The 24,398-nt window shown below is 41.5% G+C and overlaps 2 protein-coding genes across 2 annotated transcripts; one reads left to right on the top strand and one right to left on the bottom strand.

Moving 5' to 3' along the window:
• Nucleotides 1-12,473: 12,473 nt before the first annotated feature.
• Nucleotides 12,474-13,595, top strand: LOC147904494 (uncharacterized). The gene is made up of 4 exons (XM_087398014.1): nucleotides 12,474-12,845; nucleotides 12,959-13,026; nucleotides 13,131-13,200; nucleotides 13,345-13,595. The coding sequence occupies exons 1-4, from the start codon at nucleotides 12,587-12,589 to the stop codon at nucleotides 13,407-13,409; spliced, it is 462 nt and encodes a 153-aa protein (XP_087254140.1). The 5' UTR covers nucleotides 12,474-12,586; the 3' UTR covers nucleotides 13,410-13,595.
• A 6,695-nt stretch (nucleotides 13,596-20,290) lies between these two features.
• Nucleotides 20,291-23,619, bottom strand: LOC147904495 (phospholipase A1 PLIP2, chloroplastic-like). The gene is made up of 5 exons (XM_087386832.1): nucleotides 22,618-23,619; nucleotides 21,987-22,496; nucleotides 21,846-21,905; nucleotides 21,284-21,700; nucleotides 20,291-21,151 (listed from the first exon to the last, which is right to left on the bottom strand). The coding sequence occupies exons 1-5, from the start codon at nucleotides 23,461-23,463 to the stop codon at nucleotides 20,483-20,485; spliced, it is 2,502 nt and encodes an 833-aa protein (XP_087242958.1). The 5' UTR covers nucleotides 23,464-23,619; the 3' UTR covers nucleotides 20,291-20,482.
• Between the last annotated feature and the right edge of the window lie 779 nt (nucleotides 23,620-24,398).

Genomic DNA, 24,398 nt, shown 5'->3' on the forward strand with positions numbered 1-24,398 from the left:
TTGTTGGAGGGGAATGAGCTGTGGAGAGAGAGAGAGAGAGAGAGAGAGAGAGAGAGAGAGAGAGAGGTTATTAAAAGTCTTAGAGAGAGAGAGAGAGAGAGAGATTATTAAAAGTCTTTGAAAGACTGAAGGGTCTATGGGGTTGAAAAAAGTTGATACAATGAGCTGAAGGGGTGGATCCTCAAAGTCGGCATTAGCACCCATGACGAATACTAGAAAAAATCATAGTCATAACGATATTAATCAATAAAAAGAAATCCTTGGACTCATGGAGAGGATGGAGGGTTGGCGACTTTGTGATGGTCATCTGGAAGTTAAGAAGCCTGAGGGCAGATTGGTGATGCATGAGGCTGTGGTAGCATTAAGCTTGTGATGGAGCGTTGACGGTTGTCGGTATGTCTGGTTCGCTGTGGTCTCTTGGCTATTGCCCTGCGACAAACAAATGCCACTATCACTCCTTGTGGGCGTGTCCCCAATTTGGAGATCATGGAGGGAAGGTCCCTGAGTCTTATCTGTGCCTCAAGCCACTGGCGAGGCTGTTGTGTCTCTCATCGTGGTCTTCGGATCCGCCATCTCCACGAGCCTTGCTGGTCAGAGCTGCTGGTCAGAGCTGTCTGGCTCGAAGAACGCAGTGATCATGCTCTGAGAGGAGTTTGGCTGTGCGCTCTGATCTCGATCTTGTGTCCTGATCGAGCGGCCTCATGGATAAAGGTCATCAGGCATTTCTAATCTGAGTAGGACTAAAGCCATACTTGAAAAGACAATGATAATGATCTCTGATCTCATAGTATGTTGGCCATCAAATAACAAAATGCTCCTGCAACTCTCTCTCCTGATTGTGACATAAAGTCCAGTTGCAACCCTCTAGGGCCCTTTGCTTGTCCACTCAATAGAAGTTAGTGTGCTGAAATGTGGAACTAACTGATCGATATCCTCAAGGAGTGTGTATCCTGATGGATCTGTGTGTATCCTGATGGATCAATGAAGCCCTCTGCTGAAATTTGCAAGTAACGTTCTCTGTAGAATCCGAGCTTCATAGGGAGCTTGCGGGGTGTCAACGAGGTCTGGAATGTGTGTAGCTGTAAAAGATCCTATCATATAACTTGATTCACCTCATGATACATGAGCACGATAGACATGGTCTCAATGTTGTATTGGAAGGGGAATAATCTAACTGTGTGCAGTTTTTGGCTCTCAAACCACCTGCATGTATGTGGATGCCAACACCTCTGGTCACCCTTAGCTACCAAAGCCATGGATGGAGATAGGGTCAATCATTGTAGTGCAAGATTCATACTGCTTGATGCGGTAGAGATACATGATAACCTGGAACGCTGCATCGAGGTATAGTGGGGATGCCCCGTGCTTAGCTAGGACTATCTGATGTTAAACTAAAGGCTTACTGTAGAGCGTCCATGAAAGCATGAGAACTAGAAGCCTCTCAACGACTCGAGCCCAATCTGTCCCCCACAAGGGCTACCATACATACTCGTGTTGGGAAGACCAAAGAGTTAAGTAGAAGAGACTTGGTCCGAGGATCTTGGAAATGAGAGTGAAAGCTCTCTTGCTCAAGTCTAGCAAGTGTGGCGTATCCCTTGCTTAGTCGAGCCTGCAATGCTAGCTACATAGGCAAGATTAGGCCAAAGAAAAGAACCCTCAAGTATATATAGGATGCAACCACCTCCACCTATAATCCATCTAGTGTGAATTTCTCTCTGTGCATGGCTGCCTAGATGTATCGAAGATCAAGACCTTAGGGAGAGAGAGAGAGAGAGAGAGAGAGAGAGAGAGAGATCACATGGTGAATTCATAAGGATTTTGTGTTTGTTTATAAGTGAGGAGATAGAGGAATAGAGCTATTGTTAGTCATATGGTACTGGAACAGGGAATATGGAGATGGAAGATGCAAGATATTGAGGTAGCTTATCGTCTATTCTACAAAATAACTTCAAGAATAAGCATTGGGAATGGGTTCTGCGATCACAATGCAATCGGCTAATTGTGGTGTTATAAAGTTAAATGGAAGGATGCAAGGGACTTCTCCAAACATCGGATAGGGAGAGTCATGGATTTGGCATTAACTCCTAGTAATAAGGCGTCAGTCATGTTTGTGTTCAACATGTTTTGATGCATGCAGTTATATATGTGCATTAGGTTGACACCCTTGCACATAGTAGGCCCAATGGAATTAACTGGATAGTTTACTTGGGTCATGCTCAAATGTTTTTGTATTTAGTTGAGGACATTGACATAACTTTATTATCCTTACATATATTTCATAGATTTGTATCCCTTTAATTATGTAGAGTGGAACTAGGTTGTTGCATGTCCTCCATGCTGAGCTCGATAGTCTTCAGTATGATGGTCACAGACCACCAGAGTTGAAGAAGAATGGGACCTTTTTCTACGACTCATTTTTATCTTATTAGATGAAGAAGGTTAGTATGGAATATTTCCCATTACCTTCTTTTAGCAACCCTGAGTGGCCACTTACAAGTATAAATATCATCGAATTTTATAGAAATAGAGAGAAGTGCTATGAAGCTAAGTACAAGAAGCGGCTAGACTGAGCTATCTTCTACCATTCCCATGTTTTGTAGATTTCTTTGCTAATTGTAGGTAATTGAAAAAAGCAAAGATAACATATATATATGCAAGAGCTTAGTTGGCTGGTTGTGCAATTATTCGATAAAAAATGGATAACAAGAACATGGCTTACTCAAGGTTTGATACAATGTCGACTGAACATTTTGGGCGTGACATTTTTGAGTTAGCCTTACAATTCTTGTTTCTATAAAATATGATAATGTATGTATTGACAAATCCCAATTTGAGTAGCTACTTCATTGGAAGACAAAATCTCTACATGTCTTTTACATATACAAGGTGGCAATGGAAAAATTGGGGGGAAGTAATGGATGATGTAATGCACTTGTCCATGAGGCATTATTGGAGTATGAATAGAAATTATAAATAATACAAGATGATGCTTCATTGTGATTGTTAAGATTGTGTTTAATTGTTTGCACCTCTAGATTGGTGGATCTCTATGGTCTATAATTTTAAAATAGTGAAGATGTGCGTGTACATGTATTATGCGAGAGAGAGAGGGAGAGAGAGAGAGAGAGAAAGAGAGAGAGAGAGAGAGAGAGAGAGAAGATGTGTGATAGAAAGAGCAAGAGGGAGGGCATGAGAAGGAGTGAAAAAGAAAAAGGAGGAGGGAGAAAGAGGGAGTAAGAGAGAGAGAGAGGGAGAGAAAGAAAAAGAAGCAGTGAGAGAGGGACAGAGGGAGTGAGTGAAAAGAGGGAGTGAGAGTGGTACGAGTAGAAAGGAAAAAGGGGAGAGATGGAGAGAAAGAAAGAGAGATCCATGGTAATTTAGTGGTTTGTTTTAATTTTAAATAAAATATACTTTTTTGGTTTATATTTTTAGGGCATTACCCCCTTTATGCAGTTTTGACCATTGGTCATATTCTCATTGTAGTGTTCACACTCCTAGCTATCCTTGCTATCCACAACCTTATCTTCCATATTTGTTGACATCTTAGAGTCTAGTTTCTATACTCATGGCATTCCCTAGAGCAGCATTTGACACATGGATTTCATTAATTGATCCCCACACTCTAGCAAATTAGATTTACCCAATCTTTTCCCAGTCAATCCATCTGGACTCTACTTTGGAATCCTTTCTTCTAGCTGAGGATTCCTCTCTTTAGCTTTTTGATAGACTTGTCCAGGGGCAATCTGTCGTGGTTGCCAACTCCCTTCACCAATGGGGTCCTCTTGGATGTTTTGACCTCTTGATGCCAAAACTTTAAGAAGACTCTAGGTAGGGCCACGGACAATGTCCCCCCCCCCCCTTCTCTCTCTCTAAGAGTATTATGTTTCCCTCTTTCTCTCTCCAAAAGTCTTATATTTTCCTTGGGTAACTTCCACTTCCCCTGTGCATTTTATAGAGTGATGGCCACTTTCCTCATAACAAGCAAGTTTGAGAAAGTTGTTGAAGAAGAGTGTGAGGGCTTGTTTGCATCCACAAGTGGAGGAGTGGACGAGATCAACCTAGAAGTAAACTTGAGGAACATACCCTAAACATGCACAATGAGGTGGTTGAGAGCCAATTCATCCTAAACGCATTTCCAAGTCATGCTTATTGCTCATCAACCTATGATCTAGATGGTGCATTAAGGAAGCTTGCATTGTTTGACCAATGGATTTCATCAATTGCTTCCCATGCTCTAGTAGATTAGATTGATGATCGCTCTCTTCAGTTTTTTGATAGTCTTGTCCATGGGAAATCGTTAACTCCCCTTACCAATGATTCCCCTTGGACCTTTTGAGCTCTCTTCATCGGAGCCCAAACTTCAAGAAGACCTGGGTAGGGCCATGGACAATGTCCTTCTTGTTTTGTTCCCCTCAAGGACACTTCCACTTTCCCTATGCATTTGATAGGAAGATGCATCCCTTGTCGTTTTCCTCACAACAAGAAAGTTTGAGGAAGATGTTGATCAAGAAACCCAGGCTCCATCTGCATCCACAAGTGGTGGAGCATACGAGATCAACCTAGAAGTAGAGCTTGAGGAGCATACCATAAACTTGCATGACGAGGAGGTTGAGTGCCAAGTAATCCTATCCACGTAGCCAAGTCGAGCCATCCATCCTCAATCTATGATCTAGATGATGCATCAAGGAAGCCACACCTTGCATCCTTAGATCCATTAACTCTTTTGTGTGAATTATATATATTACCGTGAATGATGCGTTGAGGAGAAATTGGTCTACTCTCAGATGAGGCACTATGCCAACTCAAATGACACCTGTGATGATTTCATTGACTCTAGAGTTCCCATTGATCAATAGATAATGAGATCGCATGATTTGATGAGACATGCCTCAACAATTTCAAGGTGAGGAATATATTACCCTAAATGATGCATTGGAAGAAATCAATCTATGGGTGTGACAATGTCATTCAATTTGGAGCTCCCACTGATCCAACTATCAATGAGATTGTACAGCTCCGCAAAACTAGTGTCATCGATTTAGAGGCAAGTTGTGTCACCCATAAGACCATCAAGGATGTTGAGCTAGCGTACGAGATGACTCAGCAAGAACTCTTGAATTTTCAGAGGTTGTTGTTTAGTGAGACAAGGATAAAGAAGCTAGCACATCAAGTCAGCACAAACCTCAAGACCCAATGGTAAAGGGTTTGTAATTAAACATTGCAACTAATGTCCTTTGTGATGAAAGAGGAAGGTATATCATATTTCTATAGCTCATCCAATGCATGTGATGAAAATCCAAAGTAAAAAGAGCCCTGCAACATGGAAATCCAAAATGGTGTGACCTAGGTAGCCCCAAGTCACAACGTTTTGAATTTCCATGTTGCAAGGCTCTTTTTGCATTGGTTTTTCATCATATGCATTAGATGAGCTATATAAACACCCTGGTGCAAAAAATAACACAAAAAAAATAACTAATTCTAAAATCCAGACTTTTGGTTTCATTAAGGCAAATCAAGCCGGAGGCTTGGATGTTATAGTTTGTGTTAATGTCATCAGAATGCAGTTGTAAAGAGTGAGTTTTTAACATTTGTATAATGATGTGTTTGGCTCGAGTTTTTGAGCTAGGGGACGTCAAGTTGCCAAGCTGCAGTTGTAAGGAGTCTTTCCATTTCAGCGGCCAGAGTTATATCTACATGGAAATGTTTGTTATTTAATGGTTTGAGGAGATAAAGGTTTTCTTTAGAACGTACTCTTGGGGGTGCTATATATGCGATGCTGAGCAATACTCTAGCATGATCAATTCTCAATTAATTCAAAGCTTGGAACTTGCAAGTTCGGTCAAAGTCTATATGTATTTGCACCAACATATATTCATACATTTGAGTCCCTTGATGTACCAAGGTTGGAAATGCTCAAGGCTATCATTTTCAAAAAATTTCTTTAGGGTTCTCTGCCATGAATGTCAGGTACAATTGTCTTTACTCATCCAAGAAAACTTAAAAAGTACATTTGTAAACCTAATTAGATATGTATAATAGACATGTAAAACCTAATTAGAAATGTGTGATAGATGAAGGTTATCTTAAGAGGTAAGCATTCCCAAGAGGTGGTTGCGTGCATCACCATCTTGGTGTTTCACATGTCTGCATAAGCATGGGCTCTTGGAGCCCTTTTTTTTAAAATTTTGTTATTTTAATGCATATAGTTATTCTTGGGAGTGTTTGCATTAATGCAGTGAAAAAGGGTTAGAATTAAAAAAAAAGGGCTCAAGGAGCCCATGCTCGTGCCGCCACGTGAAACACCAAGATGGCATTACCATCTTGGCATTTCATACACCGACACGAGCATGGGCTCCTAGTTCCTTTTAAAAAAATTTTTGTTGTAACTATTTTTGCATGCTTGGGGCAAGTTTAGTATTGCCTACATGCCTACTAAGCCTCCATCCTCATTGTTCTAGCATGAACTCATCCTCCCACTCCATAATTGAAATCTTCTCTTGCACCTAGTTGTACCTATAGAATCATAGCATGTACAAAGTGCATGGCCATGAGTTTAGGGTGCTTGTGGCTAGCCATTAATGCCCTTGCACAAGTTCTTGTTCTTGCCCTACATATTCATTCTCTTAGCTACAATTATTGCAACAAGTACCTACATGCATTGGTGTTGGCTCTTTTCCCGGCTTCCGCAAGAAGAGTAGGGTATTCTCAGTATGTAGGGTTTTGAGGCTTTTTGTCACCCATAGATATATTGGTGTTGTCGTTTGTAGTATAAGTGTAGCTTAGGACCTCAAGTCGTATTCCAGTGAGAGACGTAGGCTTAAGTGTGGTAAGCAAACATAGTGCATGCATGTGTGAAATGAACGTGCATCATCATGGTTGGGGTAATGAAGGCTTTCGCCTTCATTAGGGATTGAAGGGTGTAGAAGGAGTTTAAGGGTTAGAGGGAGGCTCATGGTTTAGAAGGAGGTTCCAAGGTTCAGAGAGAGGTTCCAGAGTTTAGAAGAGGTTCAAAGGTTAGAAGGAGGATCCAAGGTTCAGGGTAGAGTACATGGTGGAGAACTCGTCTCCCTCGTAGATCATGGTCTCCCAAATTTAATGAAATCCACCCAATTTCAAAATTCCCAAAGTGCAATTTTTGTCCCATTTTATATAATACGGTGTTTGGAGGTCAAGGATTGAGGAAATAAGGGTTTAGGGGAGCATAGGAGTGGGAGAGAAAGAAGGTGTAAGAGCACGTGGTGGAAGGAGAAGGGAGGAGGAGAGAGAAGGAAAGAGAGGAGGAGGAGGGAGGAGGAGAGGGGAGGAGGAGGAGGAAGAAGGAGGAGAGGGGAGGAGGAGAAAGAAGGAGGAGAAGGAGGAGGAGGGGGAAGTGGAGGAGGAGGAGAGGAAGAGGATGGGTTGCAAGGTTGGAGGGAGAAGGAGGAGGGAGAAGGAGAGGGAGAAGGAGAGGGAGGAGGAGGAGGGAGAAGGAGAGGGAGGAGGAGGGAGAAGGAGAGGGAGGAGGAGGAGGGAGGAGAGGGGAGGAGCAGGAAATGAACGTGCATCATCATGGTTGGGGTAATGAAGGCTTTCACCTTCATTAGGGATTGAAGGGTGTAGGAGGAGTTTAAGGGTTAGAGGGAGGCTCATGGTTTAGAAGGAGGTTCCAAGGTTCAGAGAGAGGTTCCAGAGTTTATAAGAGGTTCAAAGGTTAGAAGGAGGATCCAAGGTTCAGGGTAGAGTACATGGTGGAGAACTCGTCTCCCTCGTAGATCATGGTCTCCCAAATTTAATGAAATCCACCCAATTTCAAAATTCCCAAAGTGCAATTTTTGTCCCATTTTATATAATACGGTGTTTGGAGGTCAAGGGTTGAGGAAATAAGGGTTTAGAGGAGCATAGGAGTGGGAGAGAAAGAAGGTGTAAGAGCATGGGGGGGAAGGAGAAGGGAGGAGGAGGGAGAAGGAAAGAGAGGAGGAGGAGGGAGGAGGAGAGGGGAGGAGGAGGAGGAAGAAGGAGGAGAGGGGAGGAGGAGAAAGAAGGAGGAGGAGGAGGAGGAGGGAGAAGTGGAGGAGGAGGAGAGGAAGAGGATGGGTTGCAAGGTTGGAGGGACAAGGAGAGGGAGAAGGAGAGGGAGGAGGAGGAGGGAGAAGGAGAGGGAGGAGGAGGAGGGAGGAGAGGGGAGGAGCAGGAGGAAGAAGGAGGAGAGGGGAGGAGGAGAAAGGAGGAGGAGGAGGAGGAGGGGGAAGTGGAGGAGAGGAAGAGGATGGGTTGCAAGGTTGGAGGAGAGGGGAGGAGGAGTTGCAAGGTTAGGACATGCTTTTGGATGTGGAGTGCAAGGAAGCATGGACACTTGGAGACAATTGCTTGGAAGACCAAAGTAGAACTCAATACAATGCCCCAAAGAGTGTTGACTTCATTCCATTATGGGGTATTTATACAAGTTAGAGAGCTTCTCTCTCTGCATGTAGGAATTGTAAGACATTATCTGTCTACATGTAGAACTTGCATGTAGAACTCGCATGTAGAACATGCATGTAGGAATTGCATGTAGGACTTGCATGTAGAACATGCATGTAGGAGTTGCAAGTAGAACTTGCATGTTGAGGATTCTTGAGAGATTGAGCTTTGTCGCTACTCTACACACACATTCTATACTACCTAAGTCCATGTTGGCACATAGACAACAATTGGTTGCATTGTATATGTCCAAAAGTGTTTCATGTGATTTGACGCCATAATTCAGATTGATTTTTGTTACATACGATTCTTTTATTTGGCCTCCACAACCTTCTGCGTGATGGATGCTCTCCTCAAGGGTGCCAAGACACTGAGTTGTGAGAATGTTGGATGCCATAATTCAGATTGATTTTCGTTACATACGATTCTTTTATTTGGCCGGTGCAACCTTCTGCACGATGGATGATCTCCTTAAGGGTGCCAAGACAGTGAGTTATGAGAATGTTTCCCCAATCTACATGGCATTGTAAACACCAGCGAATGACACCCATAGTAGCAGTTGCTAGAATTCTTCCTAGAATATCTAGCCCAAAATTTGATAGCGCCACATCTCACCTCACAAAAATGCATTTGTGTGTAGTGTGATGTAAAGGCACTGGGGACATTAGCTTTGATAGTGCTTTACACTACCCCTCCCTACTCGGCGAGAAGTTTGGATGAGCGCACATTAGGGCATACCTTTGAAACAAACAAAAATTTTAAAAAAGGGCTCCATGAGCCCATGCTCATGTTGGTGTGCAAAACACCAAGATGATATTGCTGTCTTGGCATTTCGCATGCTGGCATGAGCATGGGCTCTTGGAGCCCTTTTAAAAAATTTTTTTGCTACTTTTTTGCATGCACCTCCTGCGAATGCCTTTTTTGAAGGCATGAATGCATGCACCACTTGTGAATGCATGCACTGCTAGTTCATAGATGTCCCTTGTGATTTTTGAAAAAAGACTTTCTCTCTCTCTCTCTCTCTCTCTCTCTCTCTCTCTCTCTACATACACCATACACATAAAAATCATGTTCCAAAAGTTTTTCACACAAAAAACTCAATTGTTTAATACAAATTCATACCATGGAATCAGACGTAATGAAAATAATTTGGAAGTTAAGCAAGATGAACAAAAAATTATATTATCATATTTGCCCAAAAAAAATTATAACTTTCTTGCAACATTGTTTTTAACAACCATCATAAATGGTGATTCATGATATCTTGAGAGCATCATCGCCTCTTATTCTCCTTGCAAGTTATGCGTCTTTGTTCATGGTGCTAACCCTCTTGACATGGATAACACACAAATTTGGATCCTCAAAAAGGGAAACCAAATCCATTTCAGATCCCTCTTACAAGGTAGATAGGGCAAGGGCTTGAATTGGTGAACCATCTTTGTATTGGTCCATGATCTTTTTAATCAAGTAAGCAAACGGAGCTCTTGGGACCAAGAGCTCTGACACCATGGTTACAATCATTGCCTGATTGTTTGAGTCGTGTAAATCCTCATGTATCTTTGCTTCTCTAGCCACCTCCTCCATTCCTCCTCATCCAAGCATTGTCTTTTGCTTGATGATTCTCCTTCCCTTCTTGCCTTTGATGGCCTTGGGGATTCTTCCTCTTGCGGTTTTTTTCTTCCTCCTCTTATCTTACTTCTTTGTCCTCTTGCTATGTTTCATCTCCCTATTCTTGTATTTGTTGTTGTTCTTCTTCTTCAAGATCAAAATCTTTGTCTATGTTGTTGTCTTCCCATATTTCCTCCCTCAGTTTTTGTCGTTCTTCGAGAAGTTTTTTATATTCTGCATTGGAGACCGGTTCCCCTATACTTTTGTCCATTGCTCTACCAATTTGCTTTGTTCTCACCATGCAGGTGTGAGAGGAGAGAAATTCAAAAGGAGAGATGGGCGTTCTAGTCAAGGAGAAGGTACACACTGAGATCATAAAGGTCACTTTTGTTGTTAATGTTTTAAATAGCCATGTTAAACCTTTTGCTAATATAGCCCCCTAATACATCACTCCCAAAGTTGTCCAAATAAGATAACCCCTAAGAAGATAGATATTTTGAATATAGTTGAGATTAATGACATCAATGTACATTTCTTTTGGCAATGCAGAGCTTTTCTCACCAGCTTGTGGTTGCTAACCACCCTTTGTACTTTTCAGAGGCTTTTGAATTTTTCCATGAATGCCTTCTTTTACTCGGTTGAGTTAAATGAAATGCTTGGGCTAGTTCTGTTTGCAAAGCTTTATTGCTCGCATTAGAGGACCCAATTATTCCATGATAGAACCACTCAATTAGAGGACCAAATTATTCCTTGTGTTAGAGGACCCAATTATTACATGATAGAACCACTCGAACATTTCATGGAGTGTTACTTCCATTAGCCCCACCTCCATGCCATTAACTTTCAAAGTATGCACCACATGCTATGCAATCTGACTTCTCCATCCCTTGAGCACTCCAAATGTCCAATGAACCATATTGTTAAAGGTACTATGGTCCATAAGCATAAATAATGTGTTGCATCCATAGGAAATGTTTATGAGGTAAACACCAAAGAAATAAATTGAATTGTTATCAAAAAATTAAAAATGTGGAGACTAAACATACCCTACAATGAGTAATGTGTGATTCACCCCATCCATCCACCATGGATTCAATGTACTCTTTCACTGTGACTTCAAATGGTCACACATCTACATCATCTATGGAAGGCTTTCTCAAATAGCTTTACTAGCTTATCCCAAGGCTTGCCAAATACGTGCTCCCAAATGTCTCACAATTTTATTAGCTTCCAAATTCATAGTAACTCACAAAAGTCTTTCGAATAATTCCATTGCCATGATTGGACAAAAACCTTCGTGCCTTTGATACCCCCATGGACTCATTACTTGGAAGATTTTTTGACTTGAGGTTGTGTCTCTTTGCATAGCTTCATGTTCCTCCATGTAGTCCCATGCTCCATAGAAGATTTGCTGCTACTAGAGGGACCAATTCTCTTTCTAAATCAACAATATTGTCTTCTTATTAATTTATCTTGTAATTGCGTCTCGTGATCTTTCTCTCACATCAATATAATTTTTAGTCTCAATTTCAGAGAGGACTCTCCATCTTTTTTAGACATCCCTTATAGCCAAAAGAGTGTGGTTGATGCTTTTACGGGCAATGTTCAATGACTTTGTGTAATTTTTGCTCTTTATGATATCTTATCTACCATAGAAATCTAGACTAACACACTCCTATGAGGATTTTTGAGCTAGCTATAATTATCTCAACCTTTTTGCCTATGCCGCTATCTATAGCAACATTTTGTAAGGAGAAATCTCATGCTTTTTCTTTAAAGCAAGCTCATAGTTTGTTATTGAAGGAAAAAAAGGTATGTTATAACAGATGAGGTCTAAAACAAATTCTATGACATTAACTTGGAGCATACAAAGAGTGGCATGTCTTGACATGTTGCATGACTATAAGCAATTTTAGTATGTAGCGCGTGCTGAATTTTCAACATAGCACACCAAAGTTTTGGTTTACACATGTTTTGATTAGCAAGGATGCCTTGATTTTGATGGTTGAAAAAGTCTCCTTGTGAATATATATAAAGTGTATTACATTGTTAGCATATTTAAAGTCTGCTTGTGAATATATATAAAATCTATTACATTGTTGGCATATTTAAAGTAGGTTGCTTTTACAACAATAAATGACTAGAAAAGAGGACACATAATATATGGGTGTATGCTTTATCCATTAGAGAAGGCACATGAGAGACTTTTGTTTACTAAGATATATGCAAGTAAGGAATGCTTATAAAAATGTTGGTTCACGAAAGGAAAGAGGGAGATCTAAGGTGAAAGAACAAAAAGTTGTAAAAAGAGGGAAATTGAAGTAGTATCCAAGGAAGGAGAGGAGCAAAGCTAACTTTGCTTTGCGTGAGATATGAGGCTATGGAGCATTGCCTTGCTTGACACCATAGCCAAATCCTCACTCCTACATAAGAAACCAACAATTGCTACAATCGAACATATCACTAGACCACCCTCTACCTCTCCTGTACAGATTTTCATTCATTCTCATTTGTTTGTAGCTTCCTGATCACCTTCGCCATGGTTGTCAATGGTGCAATTCAAGGCTTGGATCCCAAAGGCGTGCCCAACTTCGCCCTGCCTTGGATCGAGCTTGGACGGCTCGAGGAGCGAGAAAAATGGCAGGCCCTCGCCATCGACCTCGTTGAATCTTCCATCACCTCCGAGCTGCAAGACCTCAAGCGTAGCGTCGCTGACGCCCTCCCCCGCCTTCCAGATCTCAAACAGAACATTGGAACCAAGGTTGATGCGTCTCAGACCAAGATCTCTTCTTTGATCGGTAAGTAGTTGTCGTACATATTGAAAGCGGCAAGGTTGCTTGAAAAACACATACGTAATGTTGCATCGTGTGAAGTTAACGCTTTGATTCTTTGATGGGTTGCGTCTTTCCAGCTGAGTACAGGAAATTGTTCGCAACGCCGGGGACTGCTACCGAAATTGTTCGGCTAGATCAGACGAAGGCAAGCATTTCTCAGAACGCACTTGTGCATGAGCTTTCGCAGTCCCTCGGTGACTTTCCAGTTTGTGAGGTTTTGAGTTAATAAATTTGGGCGCATTTCTGCAGATGACTGCCCAGGCCTTGCAATATCAGGCGTGCTATGGCTACGATGAGAGCATTCGTGACATGACTGCTGGTAAAACTAAAAGCCGAATCTCAGTGTGCTGATCAGATGTCTCTGTCTCTCTCGCCTTCTCGTGCAATTCTGTCATGCCGTATCTCTCTCCCCAATTCTGTCATGGAGAAGATCTATACTAAAGCACCGTTTTAAAACTCGCAGACTCCACAGCGACAGTAACCGACGAGATAGCAACTGAGGAGATTGTACCAGAGGAGAATGCATGAAATGAAGCCAGATATGATTCTTTTCACGACTAATCTAAGTGAGGCAATCGATGGACGTGGCAGCAGGCATTCAGAGATCTTTACCTGATCTATTTTCGCTCAGTTGTTGCTGTATACTTTGAACAACGTATTGATCTTCTCGTGAATATATGTATACAATTGATCTTCTCGTGAATATATGCATACAAGTTGTGTCTCTCTCGCTCTCTATATCATTTCAACTACAAACTCAACTACATTCTCGTTATATTGTGATTTTGCACTCGGAATAATTATATGCACGCATGTTAGTCACACAATATTTATGCATAGACCTTAAAGTTTAGAAGGTGGACTATCATATATCTAGTACTCCATGGCTTTTCAAGATGTAATGAAATCACCATGTTAATCAACGCAATAATACATTCAAAGCTATTTTCTTTGCTTTTTTTCCCAAAAATGATGTAATTGATATTATTTATGGTGCACTATCTAATAATGAGAAGGACATGAATTGATAAAATGACACAATGTGATTGGGGTAATTGTCCATGTAATACAATCATCTCAAGGTTGGAAAAGGAATTCATCCATGGATACATGTTCATGTATGAATAGTGTATATGATATTTGTATATGTGCAATAGATATAACGGGCTCCTAAAGCTAATGGCTTCAAGATCTTCTAAAAAAACCTTTTTCAAAAGATTGTATTCGTAAGCCTTATTAACCATATGTATACCTTTGTACTACAATGGAGTATAAGCATTGTATTCATGAGAGTATGAATTCACCATTGGATTATAATGGAATATAATCATCTAGGTTTCTAGGAATATCATCATGAGTTGCATCATTATCATCATTTATATTGTGTGTTCTTTCTCCTATGAAACTTTCTTTGCCAATGCCAAAACTCAACAGTCACATCTCTTATTACAAATTCAAAGATACACATCTTTTTATTTGAATCATCAACATAAAATGCTTTCTTCTTGGATTCCTTTTGAAATATCTATTAATATGAGGTTTTGTAAAAATATGTTCATAACGTCATTTGAAGTGAAGTGTAGGATTGCATATGGAACGCCATAGAACTCTAGTTTTCTTACCTTCCAAACCTATACTTGGATGTGGTGTAACTCATGTTGCAACTGGATAATACCTAGAGGCTCTACCGACTGTGGATGTTTCATTTGAAATTCCCAAAACATGTATGTACAACAATATATTACTTCGTGTCAAGCATACTTTTTCTTCATTTCATCTATGCCATGTTGAATGTAGATTTCCATCTCAACATTATTTAAAAGCATTTGAAAGAATTCTTTATCTACATCCTTCATGCAACATCCAATCATGCTATGAAATTTGTGCATGTTTTTCTACTTTAGTCCTTTAGACATTATTATTCCTCTAATAGGTTGCTCTCACTATAACCATTTGCATCATTTGTCGTGGTTATTTTCATAGAATCTACAAAGGAATTTCTTTTTGTAAAAGAGTGAAGACATTGATATAAGCCTGGATATAAACATTGCTAAGGAAAGCATTACTAATTGTAATTATAAACCTTGATATAAAGGCTAACGTCTCTATCATTAACTCTAATATTGAAATATATAGTGACACTACTAAGGAAAAGATGAGAGTCTTTTGATGGTTATATTGATGCGCTTTTGGGAAAAAAAAACCATATGAGGGCTGAAAATTGTCCCAATTTTCCCTAAAATTGCACGCAAGCACGCACGCACGCACGCGCGCATGCACACACACACACACACACACGCACACACACACACACACACACACGCACACATGTAGGCACACTACCCAATTGTAAAAGTGTCAAGGATTGTGCCATTTTTGCTACTCACCATTAGAGCCAATCATTAGGTTGAACATAGGGAGGATCCATCTTTGACTCATCCTTCTCCTCATCTTGGTTCCTCACAGCATTGCTCTCCATATCCCACTAACTACTGTTCACATATGTGAAGGTTAGCTTTAGCTGTCTACACATAAAAAATACAAAAGATACGTATTTGCATGCTTGCATAACTTAAAGCTGAAGTTTAAGGTCAAGAGTTTTTTGCATCGAAGAAGATATTGGTAAAATCTTTACCTCTCTCACCTACCTTTAGAGAAGAGCAGTGGTACCATTGTCATATGCATATTTATATTCCCTAGTGGTGCGATCTTGGCTTATCACATGCTTTTATACACATGAATCATTAGATTGTAAGACACATGAGATAGATATCCCTAAAGGGTATTGGGCGATTTGTGACACTCTTATTGAGGGAATTTGTGAAGAAACAAAAGAATTTCAAGTATAGAAGCATTGATATGTCTAGTGATATATCAATTGGCATGAAACCATCAGTATAAGTGTCAAGCATCAACGCAAAATAGTAAAGAATTGGTATTGATATATGCATCGGGCACCAATTTTGCAGAATCTATTTTTTTTTTGTTGTGGGACAAAATGGTGATTTGACACTCCAATTTTGCCCCACCATAAGTTAACACGTAAGAGATTAGATTTCTATAATAAGAACCCTTGAAGTGGCATGAATATATATTGCACAATGTATTATAAAATTTCTCTCAATGGGGTATGAACATATAATACAATCTGCAATACAAAATTCTCTTAAGGGGGCATGAATGTATAAGGCCGCAAGATACAATTACAAGAAATCCCAAAAAGGGTATACAAACTCATACTTTATACAGCAAAAAATAGAGATCACTAGCTCTAATTTGGAGCCCTCGTTGTTGATATTCTCAATCTGCATCACCCTCAAAGGAGATCCCTTGTCGGTTTTAGATCCCTCACCCACTCCATCCCTTGCCCACTATAGATTCATAGTCCTCTCAAGAGCTACCAACTAGAGTAGGTTGCATGCAACGTGAATGGAAACATTTATTAAGTGCATCAATGTTATATAACTTAAAAGAAGCTAGTTATAGATTTGGGACCTAGGTGGGGGAAAGTGGTTCACTATGGATACAATTATATGCAGGTTTGGGCTCAGCTCATCAGAGAAAAGATTTGTTGAGATGCTCCTAGCAAGAATAAAGGAAGACTGGCCTACTAGCTAGTGTTATTAGAATGACAATGGGTTCAGAGATTTCTTATGGAAGAACGGCAAAGTGTTTTTCAAAATCACCTTGAGAGGCCTTCGGAATGATGTTGGAAATTCTATGCCCCTTTGGATAGCTTAAGTGTTTGGGCTTCCAGGCTTAGGCGGGTATGGAGAGCCACTCCCTCTTTCAAATTGAACTTCTTACTTTGGAGGGTGCTATTAGGGAAACTGCTTGTGAATAGCAAAGGGGAACTCAAGAGCGAGTCCACAATGTCCTTTTTGCAAGTTGTGCATAGAATCTCATATGCATGTGTTGTGGGATTTCTTTTTTGCTAGAGGAGTATGGAATGAAGTAACAAACAATATAAGTAGCATATAGGTTAAGATAAAGTTGAATTGGAGGACTGCTCTTTTGGGTGATCGGAGCAAGCTAAATGATGCTCTCTTTGAGGTTTGGCAACTAATAAGAGGGATCGTGATCTTGAAGCTATGGAGATGCAAAAATAATTTAGTTTTTCAGAGACCTTATTCTGAGAGAGCAACAGGTCTGATAGCTTTAGAAGAGGCTAAGAGAAACATAAGGTTTTTCGGGGAAAAGAATGAGTCTTTTAATGCCCTTGGACAAATCTAGGTGCAACTGAACTTTGTCATATCTTAGAGGGTAGACTTTTTTCTTTCTTATCCTTTGTAAATATTTCTGCTAATATGAGTTTTGGTTTTCTTGAAAAAACAAAAAAAAAGCTAGTATTACAAAAGTAAGAGTGGCAAAAGATTTACCTCTATTGCAACTACATCCCAATCGAGTTGTACTCCCTTGCTCTCAAGCTTCTCACAAAGAGAGCTTGGTATTATAAGCACAAGCACAATTATACCCATCCTTTGTTGGCATAATTATACTCATCCTTTGTTGGCATATGATTAACCACATGAGTTTGAAACAACAAGAGTTGTCTCCATAAGGAAAGAGAAGAGCAAGAATAGCTATGAAAAAGAACATACATCAAAGGAAATGCATTAACTGATAAGAGTAATAAAGATACTAAGACACGGCTCCCAAATTAGTGTTTCTTAATCTTTAGGGATTTGACAGGGATTCGAGGTGGACCAATGGGAGTGCTCATTTCTGTGAGCCAATGCCATGTTGAGGTGGCACATACATTCATGAGGAAAGCTGCCATTGGCTTCATCCTCTTGCACAGGGGTCCATCCAACCCACCTCCCTCCCCCTCGTAACCCATACTTGACCCTCCACAATCCACCTGCCAATTGCACCTACCCCAATGCTGTCCCAAATCTTCATCAATGCCATGGTGGTTCCCTATGGGTGAGATATTTATAGGCTACACTTTCTCTGGCTTGCTTCTCTTTTGTCCCCTTCTCCTCTTCTCCTTTGATTTGGTCCAATACCTCCTCCCTCTACCTTCAGGTGCTAGAGTTTCATTCGTTATCTCTCCTCCTATTGTAGCTCGATTCCTATTATTTTCTCTTCCTCCCCTAGTTGTACAAATCCTTTGGCATGTCTTTGATAGCCAAGACTTTCATCCATCCCTTATTTGTTGATTCAGTACTGTGCAAGCATGGTGAGGAGCATCTCCACATGACTGTGTAAGGTTGTGGCCAGTTGTATGTTTCACATCACCAAAGTGAATGGATCCCTTCTACCCGCAACTTGAATGAATGGATAGTCATGAGAGGATCTTGTGAGACGCTAGGTGGCATCTTGAAGTTCAAGATTGAGAAGAAAGGGTGGCTTGGGAGGGTGCACCATTTCTACGTGGCAAAGGACATGTGCTTGCCTCCATCAATCAATCAAGCTATGATACCATCACATTGTAAGCTTTTTTGCTCTGTACATACTCTTTACAATGTGATTGTAATGAATTTCTATGTTGGGTTTCCTAGGGTCCTTATTCATATTTCCTTCTTCTTTATGAAAGATGAATGTGTGAAAGAGGAATGCCCCTCAAAACAGGCCACGTGTACAGCTTGTTGCTACTCCACCTAGCACCAAATAGAGGGTTTCACCTGCTGGACTGAAGTGGAAGGAAACTTCCTAGCTCGCTCAAAAGAGAAGCAATGTTCTCTTTGTCCTTATAAGAGGATCACATTTCAAAAAGTGTGCACAGTTTTTGGATGCAGACACTGTAATCCATTGAGTTGTGAGTATAGTTTATTATGTTGAGATATTAGTCCCTCTCCCATGCTTCTTCAAAAGTCGAGACATTAAAACACATTACGTTTTTGTTCACCCTAGGTGCTCCCCCAAATTTGTCCCGAGCACTTTCATCTATGAGCTTGCATGACCACATATTGTTTGTTCTATGCATTTTGATATTTTAAAAACAAGAAACAAAATTATGAAGTGGCATGAGCCAAGACAACCTTGCCCATTTGGAGACGAGTGTTAACTTCATGGCCATGCCCACATCGTTTGAAATATTCTCCTTATACGATTGTATTGTTTGTGCATCCACCATGTTACAGTCCATGTCTTGAAGTTATGGTTGTGGAATTAGTTTGTCATCTCCCCCTTGGAACAATGTAGGCTTTTGAGAGCATAATAAGTATTCTATTTGTTATCTACATGGCTGTTTTTCATCTAGTCTACATCAGTAACACCATGTGTACAAGCTGGAGTGAGATTTCTTTTGCATTGCGTGATGGCAAAGTTCTCTGCTGTGGGTATCGGCTACAGCAAGTGGCTCTCTATCTTATTACAGTTCCATGTGTTCAGCTGTCCTACCCAAACGAAAAGAAGGAATTTTTGTTTTGAATGTCTTGTTTGTGAAGGTTCTCTGAAAGGTCTCTTTTATGTATACGATAGTCAATATTGATTTTGAGGGGCGGTTTTATTTGACTTCAAAAAAACATGCTTCCATTTTGATATTTGCGAGGATAAAGCTAATGAGTTTGTACTATATTTTGGAAAAACGTGGGCCTTTTGATAGCATAATTGTCCTTGACTTTGTAGCAATGGAGTTGCATGGTCCAATGTTAGCCATTATAAGACACCTTGCAGTTTTGCAAGGATTGTACCTTCAGAATGTTCTCAGGTTGGTCTATAGATCAGCCTAACTGCCCACTTGTCTTATTTACTATAAGTCAAGTGCTGGTTAAATTGTTAAGATCAAAACCCAGATACGAGATGTCTGATGAAGCCACTCTAGGAAAAAGGCTTGCTCAATCTCATCGTTGATAATAAATTCTCGTGAGCTCATCCAATGTCCTCACACTTCACAGAGTGTCATTCTGTGCGGTAAGCACATAGCCCTAAAAAGTTTGGAGTACTGCAGGAATGATCATGCACTAAAACTCAGGTGCCCTGCCCCAAGGGGTGCTGGCTCTAAGATGTTTCTGAATGAATAAGTGCCCTTTCCTCGCCAGCATGAGAGCCAACTGAGTTGCTTGTTTCTAATCATTCCGTCGGCTCAAGAGCATGATGGTGCCACTTCATATGTTAAACATACATGACCTCCAGGTCATGTAAGCAAAATGTCCTGAATGGAATGACTATCTGGTTATGTGGAACGAATTTAACAGTTCTACTGCTTAAAGCATTATTTTGAAATGCAACGTATGTACTGAAAAGGGAGAGGATGTTAAAAGAGGGCAAGATGGGAGGACGATGGGGGCCTTGGTGAGAATTTGGTGGTAGGTCTACACACACAAACTCCAAAGCACACTTCAGCTAAATTGAAAGAGTTCGACACATGCCACAACACCATTGAAGCTAAAATGGGCTTTCAAAGTTGCAGTCTAGTGATGGCATAACAAGAACTTCCTGAAGTGAAGCGATGATCCCTTTTGGCTTCAAAAGCATAACTGCTCCTTTGAATGAATGGCTGTATATGTACAGCAATTATATACATAGATGTACAGCCATGTATGTTACAAAACCTTCAATCCCTCACATGTAATTGAGATTCACACGAGAATCCACAAAGAACCCAATCCACCGAAATCGCCCTAAATTATCAAATGGAGCGAAACCCGTGCTAATCAAAGCCAAACAAATAACGTAGAGAGGCTTTCCAATATCACCATGCGTACTGACAAGATAAATAACATCCCTGTCTGGACGTGTTGTGATGCAATAAGTCTTGCATATCTACTGAAAGCATCTTTATAGGAACCCCAAACAGAACTGTTTAGCGGTGGACAATTCCTGTTAGCCAAATAATGGTTGACAGATTGCTTGAAGACCAGTGAGGGTGTGCTTATAGCTGGGGTAACAGCTCCACTAGTCCTTGTCTGCTCTTTACTGAACTCTGCCTTGAAATCTTTCTGAACAAGCAAAGATGACTCAGCAACCACAAAAGGCCACCATAGCTTCTTCCTTTGTTCCCTTCGAAGCCGCCGCACTCTTTTCAGTTCATACCGAAGAAGCACATGCATAGCTTTTGTATAACTTCGAGGATCATGATCACGCCAAATGGCACCCTCAAACCCATAAGCCCCTGGATCACTTAGTATTTCCAAGGGATGGGGCATGTTAAGAAACGCTCTCTGGGCAGAACGCAACTGAATTGTATTCTCAACATCTTCTCCATTGATGGGATGCCTTAAAATAAACAATCCCCTTCCACTGGGAAGCAAAGGGTGAGACGGGGCAACAGTTTCATCTGGCTGCAAAATCAGAATCTGGCCCATGGGAGCATACAACAATTTCTGGAAGAAAGGCACCATGACAGAAGATGAGTTGATATTTTCAGAAAACCCAACTCCAAAACGTGGAAGAAAATAAACAGTTACAAAATCATCAAGTTCTGGATAAAAGGAATAAAGGTTTGGACATGCCACCTGGTTATTCAAACAAGGGTGATGACGAAACCTCCCATTCAGTTTCTTTAAAACCTTTGCGACATGATCAGGATAGTCGCAGGCAAAAACCCTGGGAACCACGTCTTTATGCATTATAACTGACTGGATGTGGCTCCACGGTAAATTCAGCTTTTGCAGGAGGTAATCCCCTCCACACATGATAAAAGGCGATCCAAAAGTTATCACAGGAAGAATAGCTGAGCCCGGAACGACTCCTCGAATCTGAAACATAAGTGCAAGTAGTGCAGCAAGGCTCCCGCCCAAGGAATGTCCTGTGAGGCGAATTTGAGCTCTCTCACCATGTGCTTTGAAATGAGAAAGAATCTCTGGGAGCACCTCATCATACAATCCCTTTGCAGCTTCATAGATACCACGATGTACAAGAATGTCAAATTCCTACAAAGAGCAACCAAGTTCTAGCCTGTCACCAAAGATGGGAATATAGGACTCTGGCTGTGCACATCAATTCCATCTGGAGTAACACATCCTGCTGTTGAAAAGGTGAGCATAAAATGAATTTCTCAGATTATGACCATAATACCTCAAACTTCATGGGTTCAAATAAAAGGTTCGCTTGCCAAGATGCCAGCGATCCCGAGCCCTGCAACAAAAGCGTGTACTGAGCCAAAGCATTTGAAGTTTTACAGGGAAAAAGTCCCCTCTCCAAAAGAAGCTATCGTACCTGGATGACAAAAATCCTTGTGTGAGTACCGTGATCGTCACAAACATACCATTCGCACGGGCAAGAGTGTGATGATTCCGAAGCCTTGCTCATAGCTTGCTTTGTATCATCCTCAGCAATCAGAACACCTGCGACAGGCGCTGTATCCGATCTGTTCTCTGAATGCTCGGATACGCACGATTCACTTTGATATCGCTCGAGATTTTTCTTTGCAGATTCTTCTTTATTAGAACCAGCACCAGACCGTTGTTCCAGTTTGAGTGGAAGAACAAGAGACTTCAGCTGACATTGAGCAGAAGTTGAACTACTAGGCGATTCCAGCGAAAGTAAAACATTTGCGCTAGCTTCATCATAACTACCATCATCACTGTTAATGGAGTGACTTTCCAAATTTTCAAGGCCCAGTTTTCTAGACTTATCAGATTCCTTTTCTTTGACTGCAGCCTCTGCTTTTTTAACAAGAGAAGAACTGACGAACACAAGACGGTGGTACTTCAATAGTTGGCCTGGCTGTGTTGACAAAATCGCAGATTTTGTCATCAGATTTACCGTCAAATTGGAAACTAAAATGCAAACGAACCAGCTGACCTAGTGAGAATCTTCGATTAGAGTTCCTTCAACGGTGGGTTACCTGAATATCGGGAATCATGTACGCCATATCGCAAAGAAAAGACATCTGAGTGATACATTTCAAATCATACAGCGAAGCTTCCCGCAAGAACTTCGAAAAGGTGTCCTTGGTGTGAAGCACCGTTCTATAAGGAATCTCTAAAGAGCAAGTATACGAGCTGCCGAATTCACAATCTGGACAACAGTTTCCCTTTTTCGACTGTTCCAAGGTGGAATCACCATCTACGCCAGAATCGAAAGAGTTCATAGATTGCGGCGGCCTTTTAGGTGTTTTAGAATCAGGCCAAAACGTTCGGAAATCGATAATTCTTGGTATACGCCTTTGAGAATTTGGGATGGATTCCGAGGATGTAACCGTTGTGGTGGAACTATTGGTTGCTATGGGTAGCTTGAAATCTGTTTGCGCTGCCGGATTTGTAGCTTCGGAGAGTGAGGGAGCTGTCCCTGCCTTTCTACTAACAAATAGTTCTTGGCCCTGCGGCTCCGTTGGTGCTCCGCGATCAAGGAAACCCCATACCTCGCTCTGTTGGTCGGAGCGAGAAAATTCTGCATCTCTTTCTTCTGAAACCTGGTCTTGGTTGTTGCCATTGAACCACAGGAATTTGAGTGGATTGGGGACGCCTGAACGGGAGGAGGGAAAAGGCAGAGGGTTGAAAGGTGCAGCACTGGCGGTACTGTCCTCTCTGAGAGGGGGAGGCGCACTAGCTGCAGCTGATCCATGAGCAGCGACGTGAACGGATTGCGCATGCGTGCGATCGGGCCGCTCCGAATTCTGGAGCGAGGAAGATTGTGCAGAAGGAAGGGAGGAGCCGAAGGGGATGGTGATGATCCCGAGCAAGGACTCCATAGCGGGTGGGTGGTGTCAAAGATGGGGAAGAGGCGTGATAATGGGTAGGGGGAAGAGTGGAAGGATGGGAGAATGGAGAGTGGGAGGGTGGGGGGTCGCCATAGCCAGGAAGCTCAGAGCTCAGTGGCTATGGCGGATGAACAAAACGAAGAAGAAGAAGAAGAAGAAGAAGAATCAGAATCGTGTAGAATTCTAACGATGATCAAATTTGGATGCTTTGAGACGCCAAAAATGCGCTTCCTTGTCCTTTTTCCCGGAATGGCCTTCACCACCACCTTTCCATCCTCCAGAATGGCCTCCCCCTTTCCCCTCCTCCACGTGTCTATTCATCACTGTGTCCAACACCACCACGCCACGTGTCTATCTATCAATGACGCCAACGTGACATACCTCTTTGCTCACCACCTACCACTTTTCTCTCGTGTCGCTTTGTAGAGGCGTCACTCAAGCACCTTCTCTCTGATAGTAGCAAGAGAAGATCTACCATGGAGAAGGTGCCTAGGGGCCTGTTTTTCCCCACCATGGGGTTCGGTGGCGGTGGCAACAGATTCCGCCACCACCAATAGAGTCCACAGAGGCTCTCGTGGTCTGTTTTGGCCATCGGTGGCCAAACACCCAGCAGTCATTGTCAAACTGCTGGGTGCGCGCACCTGCATGGCGTGGAAACAGGCCCTAGGTTGGATTGTGCACATAAAACTTCACTCTCCTCAAGCTTATCAGAATGGAAAAAGAGGGGGCTCGAATTGCGCTAGTCGTCGGTATGAAGATAACTCGTAGCCTTCTCATCTACTACCCTAGGTTTACAGGGCTAAAAAATTGAGCACGATTTCCAACAAGAAGAAGGCTTCCTCCTTCACCCCTTTACCAGTTGCGCCCAAAATTTACTCCTACATAAGTGCTAGAGATACATTCAAGGCTCTCATCCCTTCAAATTA

The sequence above is a fragment of the Dipteris shenzhenensis genome, chromosome 2, assembly GCF_047967505.1.
Source record: "Dipteris shenzhenensis isolate YYH24624 ecotype China chromosome 2, Dip_SZ_1.0, whole genome shotgun sequence".
NCBI classification, from domain to species: Eukaryota; Viridiplantae; Streptophyta; class Polypodiopsida; order Gleicheniales; family Dipteridaceae; genus Dipteris; species Dipteris shenzhenensis.